General features: G+C 38.3%; 1 protein-coding gene across 3 annotated transcripts in view; it reads left to right on the plus strand.

Annotated features, from left to right (window-relative positions):
• Positions 1-22917, plus strand: part of RFC1 (replication factor C subunit 1) — a 74225-nt gene that overhangs the window by 33505 nt on the left and 17803 nt on the right. For all 3 annotated transcript variants that reach the window (XM_006088507.3, XM_006088506.2, XM_023753651.1), the window contains 8 exons: positions 4778-5010; positions 5866-5943; positions 12003-12080; positions 13230-13317; positions 14165-14451; positions 17155-17262; positions 19056-19235; positions 20377-20481. In XM_006088507.3, the coding sequence (XP_006088569.1) occupies positions 4778-5010; positions 5866-5943; positions 12003-12080; positions 13230-13317; positions 14165-14451; positions 17155-17262; positions 19056-19235; positions 20377-20481 (1157 nt within the window). The remainder of the gene's footprint in view (positions 1-4777; positions 5011-5865; positions 5944-12002; positions 12081-13229; positions 13318-14164; positions 14452-17154; positions 17263-19055; positions 19236-20376; positions 20482-22917) is intronic.

Below are 22917 nucleotides of genomic sequence, written 5' to 3' on the forward strand. Positions count from 1 at the left end.
CCTAACAGCAGAAGGACTGGGAATGACTGGTCACTATGACACACACTGACCAACAGGGGGCAGACGCTCAATGCAGGAGCTGCCCTCTGGTGGTCAGGGCGCTCTCACATGGGAGGAGCTCTGCTCAGCCACAAGCCAGGCTGATGGCTGCCAGTACAGCGGTGGTGGTGGGAGCCTCTCCTGCCTCCTCAGCAGCGCTAAGGATGTCCGACTGCAGTTTAGGCCTGCTCCCTGCTGGCAAGTGGACATCCCCCGAGGGCTGCTGGGCTGCCGGGCTGCCAGAGGGATGTCTGATTGTCATCTTAGGCCCAATCCCCCGGGGAGCGGGCCTAAGCCAGCAGGTGGTCATTCCCTGAGGGGTCCCAGACTGCGAGAGGGCAAAGGCCGGGCTGAGGGACCCCCCCTTCCCCCGAGTGCACAAATTTTTGTGCACCGGGCCTCTAGTGCATTATAAAGAATGTGGCATGTAGCTTAATGCTCACTAATGATAACTGTTATTAATAGTAATTAGATAAAAAAGGTACCATGCAGTCCCAGTCTTTGATTCTAGTGACAGAATAAGCAGAGGTGCTGATAAATAATGAAAGAAGTAAGCAAATAAAAGTGAAGAGGAGGGAGAAACCAATGCCAGACCTTTTCTGTCTCAGAAAGCTATGGGGTCAGGGAGTTTCTAGGAGAGAGTCAATTTGTTGTAAAATATTAGATGGGGGTTAAAAAGAAAAAGAAAAGTGTAATATATAGATTAAAAAAAAAAAGATAGGAAGAGCCGAAACCGGTTTGGCTCAGTGGATGGAGCGTCGGCCTGTGGACTGAGGGGTCCCAGGTTCGATTCCGGTCAGGGGCATGTGCCTGGGTTGCGGGCACATCCCCAGTGGGAGATGTGCATGAGGCAGCTGATCGATGTTCCTCTCTCGTCGATGTTCCTAACTCTCTATCTCTCTCCCTTCCTCTCTGTAAAAAATCAATAAAATATATTTTAAAAAAAGAAGAAAAAAAAAGATAGGAAGAAAAAAATGAAAGATTACTCATAATCCCCTATCCAGTGATAAAAATTAACACTTTATTTTCTCAAATCTTTGAATGTTAATTTAAAAGTATATATAAATGGATAGATAAATAGATGGATTATAACTATATCATTTAACATCCCATTATATTACCTGCTTTTGTCACTTAAACATATAAATATCTTAATGTCAGTAAATGTGACTATGCATTATAATTTTCTGTTGCTGCCTAGAATTCCATTATATGATTGAACATATTAACAGATATTTAGGTTGTTTGTTTTCCCATTTTATAAACAATATAAACTTATCTCTATCTCCAGTGCCCCTGTTATATTGGAGGCTGTCTTTTTTAAAAAATCTAAACTGTTAGTCCTTTAGTTTTTTCTTCATCTTTTCTTGCCCTATTGCAGTCTGTTTTCCATACATTTGAATGAACCAATGCTGTGGTAAGCATTTTGTACATATATCTTTGTGTACTTGTTTGTTTATTTATTTATTTTTACTAAATCTTAGAAATGGAATTGCTGGATCCAGTTAATAGGTATGCATGTGTAAGGTTTTGATACATACAGGGTGGGGCAAAAGTAGGTTTACAGTTGTTAGTATAGAAAAGAATACAATAATTAAATAATAATACAAGAATAAACTGTGTTTCGCATACTCACAACTGTAAACCTACGTTTTCCACACTGTGTATTGCAAAATTGTCCTTGTAAAGGTTTTTACTAATTTACTATCATTGTCACATATGTGTTGGTCCCATATCCTTACACGTTTGCCAACAATCTTTTAAATCTGATGTTCTTAGAAACTCCTGATCTCACTAAATTTCATGCTAGTCTATTACCTGCAAATATTTATGAGACTGCTGGAGAAAGGGTTAAGCGAGGGATTGCAAATATCTATAATACTATTGTTTCCTTTTCTGAGGCTGTACCAAATAGGTGATTGACACTGCCTGAATTAAGTTCTTAAGGACAGATATAATGTTTTATTTTTTTATTTCAGAGAAGAGGGGAGAGGGAGAGAGAGATAGAAATATCAATGCTGAGAGAGAATCATTGAATGGCTGCCTCCTGCACGTCCTACACTGGGGATTGAGCCCACAACCTGGGCATGTGCCCTGACTAGGAATCGAACAGTGACCTCTTGGTTCTTAGGTCGATGCTCAGCCACTAAGCCACACCAGCCGGGCAGGACAGATGAAGAATTTTAGATTGCAAGGAAGTTCTTGAGGAAAACTTGTAACAGGAAAACACAGTAGTTGTTGGGTCAACTCAGGTCTGGGGTTTTCTATCATACTGCTTATGACTAGGAGTAGTGGAAATAGAATGTTAGTACTTTTGACATTTCTAAAGTGGGGGAAAAACTAGTCGAGGGCTATCATTTTGTAGAGACAGAGTTATTTTGTTCTGCATTAAGGGAATCCCTCCTTTCCAGAAGTACAGATATGGAACTTAACGTAAATGTAGTAAAAATTTTAAAATTTAATAAGCTCTCAGATAAGATTAGAAGCTTTATATACACTAAATATACTTTTAATTTTGCACTTACTCCCTAAGGAGATGTATTGGTTGTCTATACTTACCAGATCCCAGTCTTGTGGTTTTCTTATTTTATTTTTTTATTAAAGCCAGGGTATCAGCCGTGTTGTTTTGAATCTTCTTTTAAGGGCAATTTACATAATTTGTTTTGACTGCTAAGTAGAAAAGTTTGTTGTTGAATGTTAACTAGTTTGGTTATGCTACAGCTTAACCAAGTCTAGGGGTTTCAAATAGACCAGCCATAAATTTTAAGGTTTCCATAACATGATAATTCATTATGGTGTTATTTTTGAGAAAAGGAAAGGAGTTTCAGATTATGTTCTCAATGGCTATTTGCACCATTACGGGTGATTCATGTGGCTGTTGTACTGATCTGAATCAGACATCTTTCCACTTCTGGCACAGGTGGAGAAGGACGGATTTGTTAGGTAGGGAGAACAGATATATGAGTGACTGAACCTAGTCTCCCAACTCTTGTTAACAGGGTTGAACTGAAATCTGGAAGTATATCAAGCCTTGGATGTGCTTGGAAAGATTTGTGAACGAATCCTTCCTCTTTCCCCTGAGCTCCTGCTTTTCCAGAATAAGCTGGAATTCTGGATTTTTGAGTTTTCCAATTAAAAAAAATTTTTCATATTCCCATCACCCTTCCCTTTGGCAGTCATCAACTGGTTCTCTATATCTATGGGTATGGATACAGTTTTAATTAAGCTTAAAGGTAGACTGACTATAGTTGAAGTTAAGTAAAACAATGCTTTAATTAAAATCTTCTGGTTACAGGTTAAGATTGTTTATTGAAAGCCTTTGGAGGGTAGGGTGGGATGGGATGTAAGGTTTAGGAAAAATGGGCTTGTAGGGGACAATGTGCATCTTCAAGAGACATCTAGTAAGTACACTCTTGCTCTTTGTTGTTGTTGTTAATAGTCAGCCGAGGATATTTTTCCATTGATTTTTTTTTTTTAAGAGAGAGTAGAAGGGAGGGAGAGACAGAGAGAGAGAAACATCGATGTGAGAGAGAGACATCTATTGGTTGCCTCCCTCATGGCCGCAATCTGGGTCTGGGGTTGGAGCCTGCAACTGAGGTTCGTGCCCTGGACTGGAATTGAGGCAAAACGGTTGGGGCCACTCTTTTTAAATGGTGGATTCCTTTTTTACATTTAGTAATCAGAAACCTGTAAGAGTTTTACTTTGTAAAGTTTGTTGTTTCATTTTAATATAAATATAAAAATTAGAAAGTAAGGCTAAATCCTTTTTGATTTTTTTTACATTATCTTAGGTACTTTCATGTTTGAGATGGCATTCACCAAGAAATAGCACATCTATTCTATATATATATAAAAGCCTAAGCGACTATTACTACCAAATGACCAGAACGACCGGTCGACCAGTTGCTATGACATGCACTGACCACCAGGGGGCATACACTCAATGCAGGAGCTGCCCCCTGGTGGTCAGTGTGCTCCCACAGCCAACCTCCTGCACTGGCCAACCACCCATGGTCCCTCCCCCTGTCTAAGGCTCCGAGCACCGGAGAATCTGGGCCCGGGAAGCCTATAGGAGGAGAGCGACCCCGACGCTGATCGAGACAGAGTAGTAGCTTGGAGGGGGCAGAAGGGGCAAGGTGTAACTTTGCCTAACTGCAAAGACGTAAAGTTAGCACCACTGCCATCTTACCTCTGCCACTGCACCGTGCGCCACTTGCCCTTCTGCCTTCCCCCGCTCCCCCCTGCCCTCATCAGCCACTTCTAGCTTTGCTCACGCCTTTCCAGAAGGTAGAGGCAAGCAAATATCTACACAACTAGATTGGGGCCTGCCGGCCAACCTGCCCCCCCCCCCCCCCCCATGCATGAATTCGTGCACCAGGCCTCTAGTCTGGTACATAAAACCCTTAGCAGATGCTCCTAGTTGAGTAAGGGAGTGAGCAAGGTGTGAGCAAAAGCTAGATTTTTTTTACATCCGTGGTCTTTGCTTGCCTCTACCTCTGTCTTGAGAGGAAGACAAGACCCATTCATATGTAGCTTTACACACCAACTTGTGAAGTGACCTAGTCTTCATGATTACCTTTTAGATTTTTCTTTTTTATTGGATTTGTTATTAGGCCAAAGCAGAGTTCGTTTTCTCTTGTGAATTACTGACCAAAGAAAAAAAGCTGGTTGAAGTGATTCCTTGATATAATTGGAGTTGATGTTTTATCAAACAATATTTGGTTATATTCCACTTAAGATGAAGAAGATGACTTTATGTGTAAGAAGGCAGCCTCTAAATCAAAAGAGAATGGAAGATCTACAAATAGTTATCTTGGAGCATCAAACATGAAAAAGAATGAAGAAAATGCTAAGACCAAGAATAAGCCTTTATCACCAATAAAACTTACCCACACATCAGTGCTTGATTATTTCGGAACTGCTAGTGTCCAAAGATCAGATAAGAAGATGGTGGCAAGCAAAAGAAAAGAGGTGAGTGTTCTACATGCAAGCAAGAATGTTCAGGAATGTTAATTCGCTGTTATTAATAAGAGGAGAAATTTGGATGTCATAATAGAGCAACATATTTTATTGATAAAAAATTTTCCTATGATTATGGACAAAATTTATTGCCATCATTTTAGAGGATGAGGAAGTTAGACTATTTAATTTTTTATATTTGAAAGTGGAAAAAGATCATTTAAATTGTACGAAAAAATTATAATTCTTAGAATTTGAATACTTAGAATGCAAACTCATTTTACTATTCACCTCAAGTAGACAAAATTGGACAATAAATTTGTTCCCAAATGAGTTTCTAAGTACATAACTTATGTGCCTATGTTACACTTTTGACATTTTCTACTTTGGTTGATGTTGGATTTACATTTTTCTGGAAATTTACGAAACAGGAATACAGATAAATTATAGTGAAAGTAGTCCCCTGAGTCAAAGCCTGCCAAATGGTGTGTGTTTGTTGGTTTCGTTAGTGCCTCCATCTAATAGTAATCCTTCTCACTATTATGTCATACCATGAAGAAAACTATAAGTGGTTGTTTTGTTTTGTTTTTTTTGGCCGGGGGAGAGCTGGGGGGGTTACTTTTCTTGAACATTTCAATAGAATTAAGTGAGAACCATCTCTGCAGAATATTTGCTCATTAGGAAAATGGATGTGGTCACTGAGTAGTCATGAACATACTTTCTGGCTGGTGTGCATTGAGACTGACTATTTCATTACTGATACACTTAACTCTCACTGGTGTATTTAATCAGCTATAGTCAAGAAAAAACACCTTATTTTTAACTTAAGTTTTATGCTGATCTTGCTTGATTTTCTTTGAAATACAGCCTTCAAAAAGTGCAAATGATTCCAGATTAAATGATGAAGCCATTGCCAAACAATTGCAACTTGATGAAGATGCAGAGGTATTGCCATTTTGTTTAGATATCATTAACAACTTGATGTTCTGACTTTAGTTAGTCTATCCAGACAAACAATCAAGATTATTCTAGGCCAGCGGTTCTCAACCTGTGGGTCGCGACCCTTTGGGGGTCAAACAACTCTTTCACAGGGGTTGCCTAAGACCATCGGAAAACACATATATAATTACATATTGTTTTTGTGATTAATCACTGTCCTTTAATTATGTTCAGTTTGTAACAATGAAAATACATCCTGCATATCAGATATTTACATTACGATTCAAAACAGTAGCAAAATTGCAGTTATGAAGTAGCAACGAAAATAATTTTATGGTTGGGGGTCACCACAACATGAGGAACTGTATTAAAGGGTCATGGCATTAGGAAGGTTGAGAACCACTGTTCTAGGCTAATTATGGATTGAGCCTCATTATGAGTTATGTGTAAAATAAGTTACAATTTAGCATATAAACATCTAAATTTATATAAAATGATAAGAGCAGGGGATGATTATTTAGAGATTTATTATTAAATTTGTTTTTTAAAAAATATTTTTTTATTTATTTTAGAGAGGAAGGGAGAGGGAGAAAGAGCTAGAAACATCAATGATGAGAAAATAATTGATTTGCTTCCTCCTACACGCCCCCTACTGGGGAGTGAGCCTGAAACCCAGGCATGTGCCCTTGGCTCTAATCGAACCCGGGACCCTTCAGTCCGCAGGCCAATGCTCTATCCCAGTGGTCAGCAAACCACGGCTCACGAGCCACATGCAGCTCTTTGGCCCCTTGACTGTGACTCTTCCACAAAATACCACGTGCGGGCGCGCACGTACAGTGCGATTGAAACTTCATGGCCCATGCGCAGAAGTCGGTTTTCGGCCTGGGCGAGTCTATTTTGAAGAAGTGGCGTTAGAAGAAGTGGGGGTACATTCGCAGAGGTCAACCCCTCAGATTGAGGATGTTTTTAGCAAAGGCCAGCTTAGGAGTACCCTAATTAAGTTAATAACAATGTACCTACCTATATAGTTTAAGTTTAAAAAATTTGGCTCTCAAAAGAAATTTCAATTGTTGTACTGTTGATATTTGGCTCTGTTGACTAATGAGTTTGCCGACCACTGCTCTATCCACTGAGCCAAACCAGCTAGGGCTTAAATTTCTTTGAATGGAAGCCTCCTTGAGTATAGTTAAAAACAATTTAATTTGGTCATATCTCTTTTCTTTTCTCTGTGGGTGATCTCATCCACCCCTGTGGCTCTAATTGTGTGGATATGGTGATGATCCCTAAATCTGTTTCTAATTAATAGTGCTCTCTTGAGCTATAAACCATATATTCATTCATTAAGCATTTGTTGAGCAGTTCTTGAGTGCATGGCACAGTTCCAGGTTTAAAATAATTATGTCATGCTCTTAAGAGAACTAAAGGGATAGTTTGGGTTTCTTTTTTAGAAAAGCACCGTTATTACATGAGCTAAGTTGGGAGGGAAGAGGATTTATTTGCATTTCCGGGCCTTGATTTTCCTCAGCTAGGACTCCAGCTCCTTGCCCTCTAGCACATAGTCATCTGCTCGGCCACTTTGGCTTGGTACTGAAGGATGGACGCAAAAAGCTTGCTTATTGGAACTGCTCTTCTAGAAGACTGCTGATTTTGGCATTCTTTTTCCTTTCATCATATTTCTTCTGAAATTTTTTTATTTATTATCATTTTTTGTTTAAAATCTCCTCCTCCTCAGGAGTCAGCTTGGCCCCCTTCTTGTGGCCCAGGGGCAGTGCAGAGTGGGACTTGTACCAGTCTGTAGGGTGTGCTTGCTGTCAATGAGCACAATGAAGTTCTGTACCAGGGTCTTGGTACGGACCAGTTTGTTGTTGGATGCATTGTAGGCAACATTAGTAATCCTTGTTTGGACAACACTCGGGGCCCCAGGAGAAGTTGCCATGTCCAGCCTCAAGGCTTGGTACTTACTGCTGCCTCCCCGCATGTGGACCCCGTGTATGTGGTGAGGGCCAATCTTAGTGTTGGCAGCAGGGCGTCCCAGCTCATATTTTTACTTCTTGTGGCAAAGTTTTCTTTTGCCCCAGATCTTGTGGTGCTTCTGCCAGTTGTCCTGAGAGATGCCCATGACTTGGCGCCAGCTGGAAAGAGCATGAGTATTTTATTTTAAGTAGAGGGGTCAGGACAGCCCTTCTGAGGAAGCAATATTGGGGCACAAAATGAAGTGATAATGGCAAGCCATGGGGCTGGCTACCGAAGGCAGATTTCCTCTAAACAGAACAGCAAGTGCAAGCATCCTGAGGTAGGAGAGTTTGAGTTTGATGAGTTCGAGAAATGGCCAGCAGCAAATACTGTCAGCCACGACAGGTCTTTAGTACCTACCCAAAAGACTGGGATGGTAAGGACTTTGGATTTTAGTCTCTGTGTTGAATAGATGTGACATGAATTTATAGATCTTAAAAGAAAATCATTCTGGCTGCTATGAGGCTAATAAACCATGGTGGGGCAGGACCAAAAGCAGATCAGTTTGGACACTGTTCTGGTGGAGTAGGTAGGTGAGAGATGATGTTGGCTTGTACCAGGGTGGTAATCGAAGAGATAGTGAGAAGTGGTTATAATCTGTGCTTTGCAGGTGTAAACTTCAGGTTGTTGCTGATAGATTGGATATAAGGTATGAGGGAAAAAGAAGATTCAAAGATAGACTGTGTGTTTTTGGGCTTGAGCAACTGAATATTCATTTATTAAGAGGAACACACTGGTACAGAGAAATCAAGAATTCTGTTTTGGCCAAAACCGATTTGGCTCAGTGGATAGAGCGTCGGCCTGCGGACTGAAGGGTCCCCTGGTTCGATTCCGGTCAAGGGCATGTACTTGGGTTGCGGGCACATCCCCAGTGGGAGCTGTGCAGGAGGCAGCTGATTGATGTTTCTCTCTCATCGATGTTTCTAACTCTCTATTTCTCTCCCTTCCTCTCTGTAAAAAATCAATAAAAATATATTAAAAAAAAAAGAATTCTGTTTTGGACATGTTAAGTTTGAGGTACCTAATAGGCTTCCAAATGGATATGCAGAGTGGGTGGTTGGGTAGTGGAATGTGGAGCTCAGGGATGAGGTCTAAACTGAAGATGTATATTTGGGAACCACTAGCATTTGAATGGTACTTAAATTAAACCTGTGTAACTGAATGAGATCAGGGGGAGAGAAAATTAATAGAGAAGAAACCTCAGGATTGAGCGCTGTTAATATTTAGAGATCAGGTAGAGGAGGATGATCCAGTAAAGGAGATTTAAGAAAGAGTGGCTAGCCCAGCTGGCTTGGCTCAGTGGCTAAGCCTCTACCTATGAACCAGGAAGTCACAGTTCAATTCTCGGTCAGGGCACATGCCTGGGTTGTGGGCTTGGTCCCTGGTCTGGGGTATGCAGTAGGCAGCCAATCAATGATTCCCTCTCATCATTGATGTTTCTATCTCTCTCTCCCTCTTTCTTTGTCTTTAAAATCAATAAAAATATTAAAAACAAAACAAACAAAAAGAGTGGCTAGTGAAATAGGGAAATGAGGAGAGTTTGGTATTTCAGGGAAGCCAAGTAAGTATTCATCTCAGAGGTGTCAGACCTTGGTACCTACTGTTTGAACCCTCTTCCTGTTTATTAGCTTAAGTGTCACTTTCTCATATTCCCTAAGCTATATTAGAAACCCATCCTTTATACTCAGTCGTGCTCCATTGTAGCTACTATTGATTTTGTTATAATTGCTACCTAGATGTCTTCCTATATGTGGGCTGTAAACTCTACCTACCAGGGCTGTTTATGGCCTCATTCAACTATTGTGCCATCACTGATTATGTGTTTGGCGTGTTGTTGTGAGAGAATAGTATTCTGATCATTTGGAATATATCTGATTTATCCAGATTTTATTAATTTGACAGTTCACAGTGCTTTCAAAATCTTTTTCCATCTTATTTGATTACACTGGATTACACAAACTACAAACCAGGTATCCATACAACTCAAGACAGCACAAATGGCCTAGGTAGAATTGTGGAGTTAATTTTTAGGGACCTGACTTCTTATCTGTCTCAAATACTGGAGGCTTACCCCATTCTTTCCAAACCAGGTGTGGTACTCTGTCACCATTCCCTATTTTCTCATTCCTATCACACTTTTTCAGAATCTTGTTTGGGTAATTTATTAGTCTGTTGAAGAGTTTTTAGGGTGTTAGTGACTGATGGTATCTTTCCTGATTATCCCTCTTAAGTTCATTTTTTCTCTCACTTTCACCTTTTTGTTTATTCCTTTAGTTAAGTGTGCGTCCAATAACTAAATCATTAAGTCAGTATGTAGACAGTATGTTAAACACCATCTGCTGTGCTAAACATTGTATTAAAATATAGGGCTTTTCATCACATATCTCAAAATATTGTCACATTTACATGTTTAGTGCATATTTAATCTAGGAAATTAACCCTCTTCAAAACAAATATATGTTATTGAATAGCTCTGTTAGAGACGAAGTAAATAAAGGTATTAAAAAAATTAAATAAAATAAAATGTAGGGCTTTTGATCATATGATGCCATAGTCACCAATTATGAATTTTGGATGAAAGTATTTAAATTTCTTCTGTCATCTAAATAATCTAGAAGTGTACTACATAGTGTGAAATTTTGGAAAAACGGTATGGGTTCAACCATAAATTTTTGCAGCGCCACTGGAGGCTTAGGGTTTGAAGGACCTTTTTATGGTGAAGGTTTTCATATTCATTTTAGCAATTAGATGTGTAGTGCAGTTATGGTAAAGAAATACTAGACAACAGAATATATTGATGTGCACCTCTGGCTTATAGTTCTGCATAGTTGGATTTAGTTCATTTATTAACAAGAAAAGACTTGGTTACTGTGTTCTCATCAGACTTATGCCATTTTCCAAGCCTTTTTAGGATTGGGTAGATTTTGAGTTTTTTTTCATATGTTTGAATAATATAGGGATGCCTTTGTTCGATGTTACATTAGGCCATTTTATCAAGGGACATAAAACTATTTAGTTTCTAATGAGAAATGTATTCCACTGCTACACATTCTTTTCTGGAAGAACTCCATTTTGCTGAAAGTGAGAATGTTTGTGTACTAACATTAGCATGTTAGGAAAACTTCTGATATGATGACTTAAATTTTCAAAAGTCAGATACATTTGGATTAGTAATTGATAGTTATATTTGTGTATGACTTATGTTTGCAAAGAAAATGTGTAATTTTCTTGATTTCTTTTTATATTTTATTTATTTTTTGTTAATCCTCACCTGATGATATGACCAGGGCTGGGGATTGAGCCTGCAACCAAGGTGCATGCCCTTGACCGGAATCGAACTTGGGACCCTTCAGTCCTTGGGCTGATGCTCTATTCACTGACCCAAACCCGCTAGAGCTTGATTTCTTGATTCACTCTTTTTTGTGCCCTCCAGACTATTGTTTTTCTATTAGGATGAGATTATTTTCAGAGCTTTTTCTAGAGTTTAAATAGAAATAAGAGATCTATAAGTATTGCATTAGGACCATAAAGAAAAAATTGTAGATTTCAAACTTTACAAGTAAGAAATATGGCTTTATTTTTTTATTTTTTATTTTTTTATTTTATTGATTTTTTACAGAGAGGAAGGGAGAGGGATAGAGTTAGAAACATTGATGAGAGAGAAACATCAATCAGCTGCCTCTTGCACACCCCCTACTGGGGATGTGCCCGCAACCAAGGTACATGCCTTTATCGGAATCGAACCTGGGACCCTTGAGTCCGCAGACCGACGCTCTATCCACTGAGCCAAACCGGTTAGGGCAAGAAATATGGCTTTAAAAATATGTTCAATTTATCTGTCTGCCTGCAAAACTAGATATATTTGTTCTGAAATCTAATATGGCTTAGTGAAACAAACCTGTGATACTGTTAATATTAAATGGAAAAATGTCATAGTTACTTTCTGGAAAATGTTTTCCAGTTTCTTCTGTGTATCATGAATCAAACATTTAAAAACTTTCATTTACAAAAAGAAAAAAAAAAGGACTCACTCTGTTGACACTTTTTTACAGCTGGAGAGACAACTGCATGAAGATGAAGAGTTTGCCAGAACGTTAGCCATGTTGGATGAAGAACCTAAGAACAAAAAGGTGGCGTTTTTACTGGGCTGTTTGCACGTTGAGTGTACAACAGATCAGTGTTCCCTTTCATACCTGTGTAGTGTAAGCTCTGAAGATACAGCCAAGACTAACTTCTAAAAAGAAGCTAAATTGTTTTAATTTATAAAAATGTTTTTGGGGAAGCTCATTGAGGAACTTATTCTTCCCGGAGGAAGTTTGATAGAGCCAAAGCCAACCAGAACCTTGCTTCACAAAACCATGAATTGCAACCTTTGCTTACTATCTGTCACAAAGGGTTTTTATATACTTGTTCAGAGAATAATGCTTATAAAGATTCCTATGGAACCTAACGTTTAATAATTGTTATCTTTATTATCATTTTGGGAAGCATAATTTTGCATTTTTAAATTAACTTTAAGATCTGTATTAGGACAGTCTCAAAAGATGAGTATTTGGGGCAATTTTTAAAAGCATCAAAATTCTTTTTAAGTACTTGATCATCAAAAAATTAGACTTAATTTATTTTGAATCCCATTCTGATAATTGTCATTAGCAATATCTTACTATTTAAAAAGATTTTTAGCAGTCAGATGTATGACCTAGTGGGTCATGAGGACTTTGTCATTTGAGAAGCCTTACTCAGTACATGTAAAGACATTCAAATTATAACTATAAAAAAAATAACCGGGTCACACACCCCAATTTGTGATCTCTTTGTAAAAGGAAGTTCTAAGGAAGCAGTGGAAAGAGAATGGATATTTTTTTCTCTTTTGAGCCTTCTGTTGTTTTTCATGTAGTCTTTTGGGTTTATATTTTAGTTTTTAACCTCATAATGCTAACAATTCGAGAATTGAGGTGAAAGAAGCAGAAATAAGGCTTTCATTTCCAGGCTTACAAATTTGGAAGAATTGGGATAATTTTTTATAGAATATGTTTTTTATATCCTTTTCATCTGTTTTCTCGTCTGTAAAATTAAAAGAAGTAAAACATGCTTCATTTGCCCCAGACATTTTGTGGATGAATGAATGAAAATTTATTGTATTGTCCTTCTACTTTGGAAGATGGCCCTTAATCTTAAAATTAAAATTTAAATTAAAAACTGGTCAATTTTAACAACATATTTTGTGGTAATAGTTTTCTTACCATTTGTCACATTTGACACTTTTAAAATTTTCTTAGGCTTTAAAGGACCCAGAAGAGAGAGAAACGTTTTCATCTGTCCACGCCAATTTAAACAAAGCAGAAAAACATAAATGTCCTTATAAAGGTAATACTAGCAGAAAAAAATAAGCTGGAATATTTATCTTTATAGAAGAAAATTTATGGTAACCTTGTTTAAACATTCTATCAATAACTGTTAAGTAGACATTATTTCATAGGAATATTGGAGCATGTTCTACTTAGATACTTTGAAAGCATTTAGGTATTAGTTGGTCAGAGTACCTGTCTGCTCTGTGATCGTTTTGAGAAAAGTTCACAGCTCTTGGCTGCATGTTAATCTCCACGTGTAGTGCAGCCTGTGGACTTCAGTGTGTGAAGACAGAGAGCTAGATGCTTCCAGCTCAGAGCTGACTGGTCGTTGTCAGGTCATCTGAAGCTCCTGCTGACTGCCCAGAAGTTTTACTTTTTAGTGGTTCTGATATGTAACCATCTGCTAGGATAGATGGTCTTAATCCTATAAGTAAATCTGTTCATATAGTAACTTTTAGTCTTGAAATCTCTCAGGATTTGTGGCTTTCAGACCATATTACAGAATTTTTATGTGCCATATTTTAGAAAGTTTTCTCAAGGCAAATTTCAGACCACTGAAGATTATCTGTGGAATAAAATCCATGTTCTTAGATGTAGTTTATCATATTTCAGTTAATGAGTAATTTGTATTTAAAAACAGATTCCTTAATTTGAACTGGTTATACAAAGAAATAAGATACAGATGTTTAATTTTTACTAAGTGTGCTATATGAAGAACTAAAATCATAATGTAAACATTATGAAATCACCTATGACATTGTGCACTACTAAGATTACTCAGTAGAAAAATGAAAAAATAATCGTGTTATTGGGTATCATATTCCAAAAAAAAACAACAATCACAGTCTTTTCTGTTTCCCTAGTAAAAACAGATCAGTTTTTGGATGAAAGAAAGAACTGCAGTCCTAAGAAGCAAATTAAATGTGAAAGTTCAAAAGAATCTCAGCAACATTCCAAGTCTTCAGCTCACAAAAGAGGAGAAACTTCTTCTCCTACAGCTAGTTCCAAGCTGACGCTTTTGAAAAAAAAGGAAGAGAGTTCTTCTAAAGAAACAGAGCCTATGTCCTTGAAAAGAAAAGAATATCCCATTGAATTGAAAGGAGAGGCAAAAAGTCCTAAGAAAATCAAAAGTTCTCCTGCTAAAAAAGAGGTAGAATTTTCAAAAAATGTATCATGTTGGGGCTATGTGTTGATCTGGGTCTGATTATTTTCAAGTTTTCTAACTTAATAAGTCATTATGGCACTTTTAAGATACCATCTTATTTAGATGCTGTTGCAGGTCATAGGTTATTAATATAGCTAAATTAGCCGATATTTACTGAATGTTCTTGTGTATCAGATATGGTGCTAAAACATATGTAATCTTTACAACAACCTTGTGAGATATTTTTTTTTTTATTATTCAGCTTTTTAAAAAATTGACTTTTAGAAGAAAGGGTGGGGGAGAGAGAGAGATTGATGTGAGAGAAATACATCGATTGGTTGCCTCCTGTATGTGCCCTTACCTGGAATTGAACCTGTGACCTTCTGGTGCATGTGACAACGCTTAAGCCACTGAGCCACACTGGCCAGGGCTTTATTATTCAATCTAAAGACGAGTAAACAGGATGACAGCATTTAAGTAACTTTTACAGGATTATCCAGCTGGTGGGTTATAGAGCCAGTTTGAACTTGGGACTTTGGAGGCCAAACAATGCAGTATAACATGGTGGCTCTGACATGGAGACGGAGCTAGTTTCAGATCATAGCGCTGCCACTGAGCAGATGTGTGATCTTGATCTGGCTACTTGCCCTTTGTCTGCTTGGATTCCTCATTTGTAAAATAGGGATAATAATGAATTGATATGTAAAACCATTTAGAACAATGCCTGGCACATAATAAGTGCTATATAAGCTTTTGCTATTATTAAAATAATTATTATTTGTATTTGTCCTGAATGTACTCCTCTTTGCTCTTGTATAACAATGTTGAGATACTGAAATCATTTTCAAAGGAAAAAGTGAAATAATGCAAAATGGTTTTTAAAAGTTTTCTGTGTTTTCATCTCCAATTTGGAACGCCCTTTGATTCATAATGAGAAACCACATTCCTTCAAGCCTTCTAGGCACTTAGAATTAAAAGTAGAATGTTGCCTATTTTAACTGCTCGTTACCATTTTTTAGTGCAGAACAGTGAAACGGTGATGATTTCAAGATGCTTTTTTTTGTTTGTGGTCAGTGCTCATAAATATGCTTAAGGGAACAATGAACTTTTTGGTCTCAGATTTTTCTTCACTAAATGCTTATCTGGTGGGTGAATGTTTTTCTTCAGGCACTCTAAACATGTTCAATTTACAGAGGCTTGTCTATTTTTATTAAAGGAGAAGAAATCTTCAAGTGATATTTTCCTCTTTACTGTATTTTTCAAAGTTGGAATAGAAGTGACTTAGAGAACTTAAGCAGTTTTGAGAACATCTATTTAATAAATTCAGTCTAGCCTGGCCAGTGTGGCTCAGTGGTTGAGTGTTGACCTATGTACCAGGAGTTCGCCGGTTCGATTCCCAGTCAGGGCACATCCCCAGTTGTGGGCTTGATCCCTGGTGGGGGGTGTGTAGGAGGCAGCAGATCGATGTTGATGTTTCTCTCTCATCGATGTTTCTATCTCTCTCTGGGCAGGTGTATTTTAATAAGCTTCTCATATGTATGCACACCAACATTTGAGAACCACTGTGAAAATGTAGAGTTAGGGTCTAGGACCAATCTATAATGGCTTACTTATTTTATAACCAAAGCAGCTTACTTATTTTGTTGATTAAATCGCTTATTTGTATTGAAGTAATATTTTTGTTTACTCTCAGAGGTATTTGAGGTAGCTTACAAGTTAAAAATAATGTAAAACAGGGAGTAGGAAAAACAAGTGACCATTTTGTAGTGGTTTTTAAATCAGAATTATCTAGGATGTTTTTCCTATAAATACACATGCCGATGCCATATTCCATATCTCTGAATTAGAAACTTAATGTGAGTCTAGGGATATAGTTTGAAAAGTTTCCCCATGATTTTTTGAGACAGACATACTCAGCGTAAGATCTCCTGAAATAGAATAGGAGAGATTAAACCTAGAAGGAAGAGTGGTGGCGTGTAGAATATGTCTGCTTTTTGGAGTAAAGTTTACCCCTTGTTTGAGCCATTTGTTTCTATGAAGCCATTAATTCTCAAAACTGTAGTGTTAATATCCCCAGGGTATAGAGCCATTTAGGCTGTTTTAGGGGAGTGCAAAGCATTAGGATAAACATAGGATGTCTTCTTGTGTAACCAGTTTACATGGATATATTGTGAAATAGAATTGTAAAATTCACATGCATCTTTGAAATAAAATACACTCCTTTGATTTTTTTGCTTGGGGCTGGCTTATGCACCTAACCTGCCCTGAGATGTGTGCCTTTAGAGAGAGTGGAAAGGTTTGACAGAGACTGGTGCAGAGATGTTTCCAATCTAGGCATGTGTAAATTGGAGAGTACCTGTGTAGCTAAAAGTGTGAATTTCAGGACTAATGCTTATTTATTAATATGTATTTTTACTTATTTATTTTTAAATATATTTTATTGATTTTTTTACAGAGAGGAAGGGAGAGGAATAGAGAGTTAGAAACACCGATGAGAGAGAAACATCGATCAGCTGCCTCCTGCACACCTCCCATTGGGGATGTGCCCACAACCAAGGTACATGCTCTTGACCGGAATCGAACCTGGGACCTTTCAGTACACAGGCTGACGCTCTATCCACTGAGCCAAACCGGTTAGGGCTTAATAGGTATTTTTAATGTTACATAAATTTTGTATGACTTTGTTCTTTCCTTTCTCTATCCTCAAAGTCTGTAAGTCCTGAAGATTCTGAAAAGAGACGCACTAATTATCAAGCTTATCGAAGTTACTTAAATCGAGAAGGTCCCAAAGCTCTGGGCTCCAAAGAAATACCAAAGGTGAGAACACTGCGAAGGCATGGCATCCTGTCAGGGCCTCTGGCCGGTGGGTCAGTGTATGTGTTCACTATGTTTTTACAGCAGCAGAGAATTGATAATTTAAATTAACAGAAAAGCCACAGTCACCATAGTTACTAAATAGAGGTGTTTATTCCCATTATGAGTCACTACTTGATACTTAGAAAAATTTCAGTGAGCTACAAGTAGCCCCAGGGGCTGGGCTTTGAGGCATCCAGCAATTACAAGACTGCCTTCCTGGTACTCATGGTCTAACTCAGGAAAGAGACTGTTAGTAAATTATTATTTACCTACTAGAGGCCCGGTGCACTAAATTGTGCATGGGTAGGGTCCCTAGGCCTGGCTGGTGATCAGGGCCGATCATGCCTTCCTTCCCTGGCTGCCGGCTGAGGCCTTCCTTTGTTCCACACCACCCCCTGGTTGTCAGCACATGTCATAGTGAGTGGTCGAACTTCTGATCGGTCGAACTCCTGAGGGGACAATTTGCATATTAGCCTTTTATTATATAGGATAGTTGTGATATATGTGTCAGTCTTGCCTCTTGTATAAAGTGTGTGAAAGCCTCTGCTTGAGAGGACTTTAGGCAAAGTGGTGTCCTTAGGGGATGGGATAGTCAGGTTTCAGGGAAGATAAGCCCGTGGGGGCAAAGTTGGAGAAGAGTTGAGGAATTGGTGGTTTGCTGGTCCTGCAGTGAGAGCTCTAGAGTGGAAGAGTTCAGCAGCGAGGCTAGAAGTGCTGGTGTTAGACAGGCAAAAAGATACCCAGAGCCACAATGAGTGATAGATAGTTCAGGAGATATAGAAGATTGAAGTGTGGGAGAGGGGCTTGCATGTCGAATTTTATAAGGTTATTTTGAAATTGTTGAAAGGTGTTTAAGTACTTGTAGTGTTCACAAGATAATTTTAATAGTAGAATCATAGGGCTTGAAGGGACCTTGAGATGTTGTTAGTTAACCTTTTCTCTCCCAATTGCTTCAGATCTATTCTTTTCCCCTCGAAAAAGATTCTTTACCTGGATGGTGAAGGATTGAACTTGTATTGTGCTAGTCTTTGAATTTTGTTTAGCTTCTTTTCAAACCTATTTTAAGACTGTGTTTAATTCTCTATTCAAAGAGATTGGTTTACATAATTTTCATTTTGCATGGTTATATCTTTTTATTGAACCATTGTAAAAATAAAAAAATGTCTGTTACTATACACAGTTCCAATTAAGATTAAATGTCTCCTCCATCCAGCTTGCTTTGGCCAGTGTCTTTTATATTATTAAGCTATCTTTCCAGCCAAGAGATACTTTGCTGTTAAGTTATATATAGGTTGTTAGATTTACTATCATAGGATAAACAGCCAGAGACAAGTGCAGGAGCTCAAACTTGTTTAGCTTTCAGAATTGAAGCTTTTCTTTCTTCACAACAGCAAGAGTTTCTGTGGATGTTGCATCTAGATGTTTACTTAAAGTTATACTAGTTCACTAGTAGCTTAAATATTAAACATAATGAAAATAGTATGACTGTCTAATTTTAATAAGCTCTGCTAACTGTATTGAATGTATTTTTTCATTGCTGGTTTTATAAGTTTAAGTATTAGCCTACATAAGAATTTCTCAGGATTTAATTTCAGTTTCTGCTTATTTGCTGTAAATTTCCGGGAAATTTTTCCATGCTGAGATTATTTATGATGTCAAATGAGAAAAATCAACTTCCTGCAGTTTTGATGCCAAATATTTCTTTGGAAAGCTACCATGTAATTTCCTCTCTGCTTGAACATTTTGGTTTTTAGGGAGCTGAAAATTGCTTGGAAGGCCTTATATTTGTAATCACAGGAGTGCTGGAGTCCATTGAAAGAGATGAAGCCAAGTCTCTAATTGAACGTTATGGAGGAAAAGTAACTGGGAACGTCAGCAAGAAAACAAACTACCTTGTCATGGGTCGTGATAGTGGGCAGTCCAAGAGTGACAAGGTGGGTGCTGCTGTGTTCTCAACACAATGAGACAGTCTGCACGCTTTGGCATTTGTAGTAATGCCCTTTACACAGAGTTAAGAGGAGAAAAAACGGAGAAGTAATTTCTTCCCTGTTATTTCTTTTCCATGGAAGAGTTGGCTTTGATCCCAGGATTTTTGTCTTCCAATTGAAGCCACAGTTCGTGTTTATTTGACTTTTTTAGTGTAGTATTCTAATTTAAAGCTTATTTGAAGATAGAAGCAAATGCAGTTTTCTTTCTTTTTTTTTTCAGTCCTAAGTATTTTTATATATGCCACTTACATTTTTTATTGGAACTCTGAAAGTGGGATTGTCTTTAGCTCCCAAGTCACAGAATACTCTACCTACCTCTGTTCAAACAAATAGCTTATTTCCTTATGTAACAAGAAGTCCAGAGATAGGCAGTTGCTGGGATGGTTCAGCTGCTCAGTAATGTAGCCAGGCTATTTCCATTTTCCACCTCTTTTATCCGTATTTTTTTAACCTTAAACATTATGCATGTTGCCTTGTGTTGCAAGATTGCTACAGCTCTAGGCATTCAAGTCCACATTCAAGGCAGAAAGAAGGGAGCGGTGGCAAGATGTCATTCCAGCTGTGACTGGCCTTACAAGAGTTTCCCCAGAAATGCCTCTTGTAAAAGCCCACTTAAATCTCACTGGCCAGAGCTGTCACATGGTCATTCAGTACTATAAAGAAGGTTGGAGGGCGAGCACTTTCCTGATGGCCTTAGACCGATCATAATTTATTACTTGGAGATGGACACACTGGAGTTGTGTTAGTAGGGGAGACAGTGGGGGAAAGTGTCTGCCAGCCAAGCCAGTCTGGGGAGAGGGGATGGAGAGCTGGACTTAGGCCCTAGTGCCGTTGCCTTTCTAGGGTAGAGCAGTGGTGCTGTGACACTTCAGGCACCAACTTAGTCTTAGGGATGTATCTGTCGTTGTCTTTTTTTTAATGGTACTTTTCCATGAATATGGTTTAAAAAATAATTCCAGTGTTATCTAATTTACAAATGTGGCTTTTCACCAATTAAGAGGCCCAGATCTCTCTCTCTTTTTTTCTTTTTGGCAGAAAGTAATGGTTAGAATACAGGTTTTTAATGGTTTGCATTTTTAATCACTAGGCAGCAGCTCTGGGGACAAAAATTATCGATGAGGATGGCCTATTGGATCTGATTCGAACTATGCCAGGCAAGAAATCTAAATATGAAATAGCAGTTGAAGCTGAGGTTTGTATAAAACGAACTTGATTTAAGTTGACTTGTAGCAACTTTCCTGTTTCATAGACGTTTCTTGGGTGGCTACAGGCCTGTTGGCTGAAAGATTAACTTCCCCTTCTACTACAAATGATTCTACCTTAATTCCTTTTGAGCAGGTGGACTCTGCTTCAGGATATCTTCTTTGGTGCATTTCCTTAACTTTGTTGTTGTTGTTAATCCTCACCCAAAGACATTTTTCCATTGTTTTTTATAGAGAGCGTGGAAAGGAGCGGGAGAGACAGAGGGAGAGAAACATCAATGTGAGAGAGACACATTGATTGATTGCTTTCCGCATATGTCTGGGAATCGAGCAACCAATGTATGTCCCCTTGACCAGAATCGAACCCAAGACCCTGCAGTCCTCAGGCTGACACTATCCACTGAGCAAAACTGGCTAGGGCTTCCTTATCTTTAAGGGAATATGAGGAGAGAGAGAGGACAGTATTTTGCACTTAACCATATCTGCTTATTAAACTTTTCATATTTTCCATATTCTTGCAGTGACTTTGTGCAGAGGTTATTGCTTAAGAGTTCTTCAAAAGATATGATATAGTTATCAATATGATAAATTAAATTTTAATTAGAACTTTTTCAGTTGTGATAGAAACCCAGCCCATATTAGCTTTAGCAAAGAGGGAAAAGTGTTGGCCTACATACCTAAACTATGGGCAGGGTGGGTCTGGTGTAAGATTACTGGTGGAGACTGTAGTGCTCTCAGGGCCCTTTCAGTTTCTGTCTCTGCTTCTCCTGGTGTTAGCCTCGTTCATTCCCATGCATACAGGCCTTTTCCAAGTGTGGGACACAGGGGTGCCAGTAGGCCAAGTTTCATGTCCCAGCTCTGTAACTCAAGTGCAGGGTGATCTGTCATTTGTTCCAGTTAGAAAAATCTTGGGGAATGATTTGTGTTGATATTAGGGAACACCCAGTGTTCCCTAATATCAACAACTTACATAACCATAGCAGTTATCAAAACCAGGAAATTAGCATTGATACCATGCCGCTAACTAAACCACACACATTTTCCAAACGTCACATTTCCTCCTGTTGTCTTTTTTCCTGTTCCAGGAATTCCACGCTGAGTTTAGTTGTTGTGTCTTAGTCTCCTCCAGTCTATGACAGTTCTTTCGTCTTTCCTGGAGGAGCCATTCTTCAAAAAATTTGCATTTCTTTGATGTTTTCTTATGATTAGCTTGAGGTTATGCATTTTTGGCAAGTACACTACAGAAGTGATATTGTGTCCTTCACAGCGCATCATATCACATCATGTGATATCTCTTATAATTGGTGGTGATAATCTTTTTTGTTGTTATTTTTTTTGGTGATAATAATCTTGATTACTTGGTTAAGTCAATGTCTGTTGGGTTTCTCCACTAGTAAAGTGACTATTTCCCCTCTGTAACTGATAAATGTATTGGGGAGATACTTTAAGACTATGCTAATATCTTGTTTCTCCTCAAACATTCACCCACTAATTTTAGTATCCACTCACTGGTAAAGAGGCACTAATTTTTTCCTTTTTTATTATTCACACCATAGAATTTATTATTTGGACATTATTCACACACCACACAGTTCACCCCTTTAAAGTATATAAATGAGTGGACTTTAGTATATTCGCAAGGTTGTGCAACAACCATCACTACAGTCTAATTCCAGAGCATTTCATCACTCCCTGAAGAAACCCTGTACCCATTCGCAGTTGATTCTCATGTCCACCCCCTGGCCACCACCACTCTACTTTTTGTGTCTATGGATTTGTCTGTTCTGGACATTTCATTGAAAGGAATCATGCAATATGTAGCTCTTTGTGTCTCGTTTCTTTCACTTAGCATAATATTTCCAAGGTTCACCTACGCTGAAGTATGTACCATTACTTCACTCCTTTTCATTGGTGATTAATATTTCATTGTGTGGCTATACCACATTTTGTTTATCCATTCATCAGTTGGTGAACATTTGGGTTATTTCCATTTTTTGGTATAATATAAAATAATATATGTGTATATAATATAATAATGCTGCTGTGAATATTTTGTGTATAGGTTTTTGTGGAGGTATTAACTGTTTAAAAATTTTGTTTTTCAATTACAGTTGACATTCTAATATAATATTAGTTTCAGGTGTATGGTATAATGGTTAGACATTTATATAACTTAGAAAGTGATCTCCCAATAAGTCTTGCACCCCACCTGACACCAGATATAGTTATTTGGAGGCATTAGCTTTTTAAGTTTTTATTTATTTTTTATTAATCCTCACCCGAGGACATGCTTTCATTGTTTTCCAGAGAGAGGAAGTGGGGGTGGGGAGTGGGGAGAGAAACATCAATGTGAGAGAGAAACATCAATTGGTTGCCTCCTGTACGTGCCCTGACACGGGATTGAACCCTCAACCTAGGTATGTGCC

This window comes from Myotis lucifugus, unplaced genomic scaffold (assembly GCF_000147115.1).
Source record: "Myotis lucifugus unplaced genomic scaffold, Myoluc2.0 scaffold_48, whole genome shotgun sequence".
NCBI classification, from domain to species: domain Eukaryota; kingdom Metazoa; phylum Chordata; class Mammalia; order Chiroptera; family Vespertilionidae; genus Myotis; species Myotis lucifugus.